This window comes from Parasteatoda tepidariorum, chromosome 1 (genome assembly GCF_043381705.1).
Source record: "Parasteatoda tepidariorum isolate YZ-2023 chromosome 1, CAS_Ptep_4.0, whole genome shotgun sequence".
Lineage (NCBI taxonomy): Eukaryota > Metazoa > Arthropoda > Arachnida > Araneae > Theridiidae > Parasteatoda > Parasteatoda tepidariorum.
The window spans coordinates 82,028,555-82,034,554 of record NC_092204.1 but is presented as its reverse complement, the minus strand read 5'-3'; the positions used below and the strand labels follow the sequence as shown (position 1 = coordinate 82,034,554).

Genomic DNA, 6,000 nt, shown 5'->3' with positions numbered 1-6,000 from the left:
ATAGTATTTAAAATTATATAAAAAGGCATTTTAATGTATGCATTATATTACGTTAATCATAAATTTAGATAGAATTGAATTCAGTTTTCCTTAATTGAGCATAAAATGGAAATTTTTATAGGAATTTTAAGATTTAAAATTTTTTTCGCTGCAGTAAAACAAAGTCTAAAACAACTTTCCTCGTTCAAGTTTAAAAGATACATTATTAATATAATGTATTTTAAATTATTTTATCTATTCTCTAAAATTCACTAATAAAAAGCACACTGTAATAAAATTGATTACTGAGAAACACCAAACAGCATAATAGAGAACAAAACGGAAATAAATAAAATATTTAAAAAGAAAAACCTATTAAAAGTTTATTAAATGATAGAAATATTAATCTTTTTTTTTTATTCAAGAATCAAAATTTCTATGAACTAATGATAACATTATCATTAAAATATCAGTGATTAACAGAAAGCATTATACAACGTTGGCTTTATCCAAATTTTTTTCAGTAATTTCGGTATTTATGATGGTGCACTTTTAATTATATAACAAATTTGCGTTTGGTAGTCAACAGTTAACACATTGCAATTTTATTAAAAAGATATTTGTTTTAGTGGACGCGGGGATTTCAAAAATAAATTCCCAAAAGCCCGCCATTCCCGAATTTTTAATAAATAAATGAAAAGGTCCATCTCAACAAATCTGTTACAAATTAAGAGGATTTTGTGTTTCTCTAAAACCACAGGGGGAAATGTTTCTAAATAAAGCGTGAAGTTCGCACACCTCTTTCCTTTTGACTGTCAATGAGTTCCTGTGCATCACTGTCAAGCAACTCACCCCATCCCAATCACTACTACCCATTCACCCTTCAGAGTTCCCCACTGACCCCAGACGGTCGTTAAGTAGTCCGGACTTCTTCAGGCCACTTGGTCTTTAAAGAGTTAAATGGCATTTAAACAAAGTAAATTAACATTTTCTAATCCTTGAAAAAATAAATTTAAAATTCTTACTCTTTGTGCCATTCAAATATTGATTCGATGTTCCCAAATATCAATTTTCCTTTGTCACCATTCAAATCTTGAGGAACAGGGATTTCTTTTAATCTCATGGACTTCAGATAGCCCTAAATAAAAATTATGAATAAATAAATTTACCCCTTTCACGAAAATCATTTTAAGAAAGATCAGTTTTCTATATAAATACCTCAATAATTGATTCTAAATCATTTAAGTATTGTTTTTCTGTCTCAATGAATTCCTGAATGACACATCTAAAATAGAGTAAAATTCAGATGATAAAATACAATAAGAATAACATTTCATGCATATTAAAAAATAACGTACTATTCTTTATTGAAAATAAAAATTATATTTTGTCAAATCTAAATTATTTAAATATTCAAGAGTGAAATGATGAATTATAGATAATACATTAAATTTCTTTATACCACGCAAGATTCGATACTTTTTAAAATACAGTAGAAGATAAATATAATACAGTTCTAAGACTACAATTCTCTATAAACCTCACAAACCCTTTGCAGGTGTGAACAATACAATAGATAACAGTCAAAAATATTCCGTAACTGAGCAAGAACTATTCATTGCTCACAGGCTGTAAGAAAAATTACTTGCTAAGAGATTACAATCTCTAAAGTAATCCATAATTGATAAATTTGTTGTTAATTAATGGTCTCCATATTTTACTATAAATAAGTGCATATTTTTATGTTTAAAATATTTGCACTTAAAAAAAATTATTTTAAAGTATTAATATCGATCTGTTTCAAATATATATTGCCATATTAAGTCAGTAACACATAACACACACATTAATATTTGCATAATAGATCTTCTACTGTATTTACCCTCAAATTTTGCCTGATCCAGATATAGAGAGAAAAGTATTTACATGGCCAGTTCAGTGTATGCAGATAAATTGTAATTAGTTCGCCAGCTGGTTCCGTGCAAGCCGTAAAATTCTGATTTATTACTCGGCCGGTTTAGGGTATCTGGCCAGGTATGATAACATTTATGAAAACCAATAAAAAATTTTATACTATTCTATCAAACAAATATTTTAGAAGATATAGTTCTAAGGAAATTCATTGCACAACATAAATAAAAATATGTTTATTTTTAGCTTTCCTTTCTTTAAACATAACTTTTAACAAAATTATAAAAGAAATTCAGAATGGCTGTTGAGATGTAAGGTAATTAATGTAAAAGTTTACTAAGTTTGGACATCTGCTAATAATGAACTTTATAATTAATTCATTCTTCTTTCAATTTACTTCAATTTTCAAAAGCATTTAATGACTTAGTTTTTACTTAACCTAGAGTGTTTTCAAAGTATTTCAATAAAATGGCAGTATATTAAATGAAAAAAAGTTTTAAATATCTAGGTTCAGCACATCATCATCCGATAGCTATAGCATAATTAACGTGCCCTGTGATATACCTAAATCTCTTTACACTTTTTGATACACGGTGAGAAATTTTATCCCATAACCATGTTGGACTATGAAGAAAGTTAAACCAGATTATATACAATCCATTCATAATCACCACTACCAATACATTAGGCCCAAACTGGTCAAGGAATTTTTTTCATTTCAATTTCTTGAGATTATTCATTTCTAACTTAAATATCAGTGGACCATATTATTGAGGTGAACCAGGTTCAAATCTGAAAGGCATACCTCCAATAAGAAACATATTACGTAAAAAAATCTGTATTTTAAATAGAAACAGAATCAAATCTCAAAATTATCTCAGTTTCCTAATATCAAAAATCATCACTGAGAACTTTATTAAGTGAGAGAAAAACTATGCACTGAATTAAAAGTAATTTAATCGAAATATATTATTTAATATTTAAACAAACATTAAGCAATAAATTACTTACTTCCTGTTTTGCAAAACTTTTTCCTTCTCCTTTGTACTCATGGAGTGCTTTTTATTTTGTTCATCCTATGAAAAAGTCGGTTTATTCTCAATAGCTTTCAATTTCATTTTGATTAAGAGCAATTAAAAAAGATTTTAAATTTTCATGCATTTGTAAAAGAGTGAAACTAGAATTATAGTTTAAAAAAATAATAATAATAAACGCAAATATACACAAATCAGTGTCACTATATTCATATACAACAAAACAAAGTTTACATGCAAAGTTCTGCATGGGACATTAACATGAAAACAAATAAGTGTTTTATTAAAGTTGGAAACAAACATTTTCCACATGCATCATGCAAACAAGTGTTATAGTTATAACAATCACACACCATCCGTTCCTTTACTATTTGCTCTATTTCAGAAGCCAAATCAGTAGTACTACTGCCATCCGAAGAAGGTAAGGTTATTGGCTAGATAAAAATGTTACATGTTATAAGCACAGTCATTTAAATCTAACTTTTTCAAATTTCGTTAACCGTAAATAATATTTTTTTTTCATTATAATTTAAAGGTGTACATTTATAAAGATGAAACTATAGATTACAAAAAATATCAGGGAAAGATAACTAAACAATTAATCTTGTTTTGAAAAAATATATAATTCAAGATTTGTCTTGTCAATGGATCTATTAAAAACATTTATTGATCTGACAAATATAAGACATTAAAAAGTTTCAAAATAGGCTGCTGCATCAATACATTGCTCCCAGGAAAATTTGAGAATTTCCCAAGTACAATTGTAGGCATTTTCTGAAATGTCCTTTAAAGTCTAGATGCAAGCTTCTTTGTACTGTCAACTTTTCCAGATAATGTCCTTTCCTGGGAGTTTTCAAGCACAAATACAAGAAGTTTGAGGAAACTATTTTAAAAATAAATGGTGGTTAGTGACCATTGGTGCCTTTGAATCAGTCAGGATGGTGGAGCGTTAAGGCTCATTTTCACACAACTTACTTACTAGCATATTGTTCAGCATAGTCTCATTAATTGGAATGTTTAAAATCTGTGCCATTGAACACTTACACAATGGTTTGGGTTCAAGCCGATGCAAACTGTTGTAACATGTGTTTGCTTCTTGAGTATTATTGACATTGCTTTTAAGTAACATTGGCAAAAATCTTTTTTTTTAACTGTAAAGAAAATCAGATTTCTTTTTTATTTAAATCAGACTTTTTCCTTTATAAACCAGATTTTTTTTAAATTCTCTATTTTTACATTTATCGATCAAAGCTCTGATAATATATATTAAAAGCACTTAATATTATTTAATCCTTTTACAATGGGAGTTGCAAGCATGCATTTATAGCTGAAGCCGGGAGTCTTGTTCGTGAGGGCCTGTCCAGGGCCAAAGGATATTTTGTTGCTAAGCCTAAATATATGAAATCACCAAAACATGAATGTGTTCTTTAATAATGTACTGTAAAGTAGATAAATGACTTATACTCTATTTTTTATTTACATACTTATTTACTCATATTTTTCTTGTTTAAAAAATTTTCACACAATTTCTCCTATTTCGAGTTTAGATAAACATTTTCAAGGCTTTGATATTGTAGCTGTAAAAACTGAAAAGGTGACAATAAAATCTAACAATCAATTGAAAACTGGACTACCATAATAATTAGTCAAATACATAGCACTCTAGAGAAAATAAATCTCTTCAATTTATCATAAATAAATACTAATAGCTCATTTTAAAGATCCCTTTTAAAGCATGCTATTTGTAAGCATTAAATTTCTCTCGTGTATATATGATTAAAAACCATATGCATGTGAGTCATACGTCTCTCATTTTGAGTAGATGGTCAAATCTACATGCATCTCAAAATCTACATGTATCATGTATGACAAAAATTTTAGTTTTTAAAACGTTCCAGAATGCTGTCACAAATATGTGATGGCCAGGAATGAACGAGAAATCGCTGTGGCAATGTCAACATTTTATGCTGGCACATAAAAACTTGACAGTCAGTGTGAAAAGGTTAAAAACTATATTATAACTAAGGTCATTAATATTTCTAACTTCAGATGGTTAAAATAATTAGATAATTATCATAAACTAATCACTGAATAAATGAGATCATAGTTTTTTTTAAAATTAAATCTCAACACCCGCATAAATTAAAGACAAAGCCAAATTTGTCAGTTAGATATCAAATGAAGAAACAATTATTTAGATCAGGAAACAAAAGAAGAAAAAACAATTTTTTGAAATTACTTTGACAAAACAAGTCCTTCTTTATTACATAAAATCAAACTACATATTTCATAAGTTTGTAAAGTACTTGTATTTAAGTGGGTAAAGTTGAAAAATGTTTATTAAAAAACAATTATTTCAAAATTTTTTCACATCAATTTTTTGCACATTTAGTCTTTTTTTTTTTAGTCAATTTTAACCATCAAACAATAATTTAAATACATTACCACAACTCATTATTTCACTGAAAAAAACTTTAAATATCAATGAAATCAGAACCTCAACAATAAAAATGTAAACATAAATTATACCATATAAAAAACTTAGACCTAAATCAATGTTTTATTTTAAATTTAAAAAAAGGGGAAAAAAACAGTGATTTAATAAAATAAAGTGATTTTAGTCATGATTTAAGTAAAGTGACTTAAATCTTGGCAAACCTGTTTTTCAAGATTTTAAAAATGGTATAAAATCTCAATAATAATGGGTGGGTATGGAATCTTAATATTAAGAATGTAAACATAAATTATACCATTATAAAATTTTGATTTAAATCAATGTTTTACTTTAATTGAAAAAAAAAACATATGATTTTAGAAAAATGAAGTGATATAAATATTGCCAATCCTGTTTTTAAGATTTTAAAAATGGTATGGTTGAAGAAAATGCTCATACAATTTTGCCCTTATAAAAAAAACAGCTAAAATTAAAGGAATAGAAAAATAGAAAAAATGTTCTTTTAAAAAATAAAGGACTCTTTTTAAAAGTTCTTATCGAATAAAATTATTTAAAAAGTATGATAAATTTCTTACATAACCCTTTTTAACATATTTCAGTAATTAATGAGTAAATGTATAA

At 26.9% G+C, this 6,000-nt stretch overlaps 1 protein-coding gene across 3 annotated transcripts in view; it reads right to left on the bottom strand.

Annotated features, from left to right (window-relative positions):
* Positions 1-6,000, bottom strand: part of LOC107438352 (trio Rho guanine nucleotide exchange factor) — a 68,005-nt gene that overhangs the window by 9,581 nt on the left and 52,424 nt on the right. For 2 of the 3 annotated variants that reach the window (XM_043043598.2, XM_016050632.4), the window contains exons 41-44: positions 3,278-3,358; positions 2,902-2,966; positions 1,198-1,264; positions 1,005-1,117 (exon numbers count right to left, since the gene is read on the bottom strand). In XM_043043598.2, coding sequence (XP_042899532.1) covers positions 1,005-1,117; positions 1,198-1,264; positions 2,902-2,966; positions 3,278-3,358 — 326 coding nt within the window. The remainder of the gene's footprint in view (positions 1-1,004; positions 1,118-1,197; positions 1,265-2,901; positions 2,967-3,277; positions 3,359-6,000) is intronic. The other variant, XM_016050633.4, reaches the window with a different exon arrangement.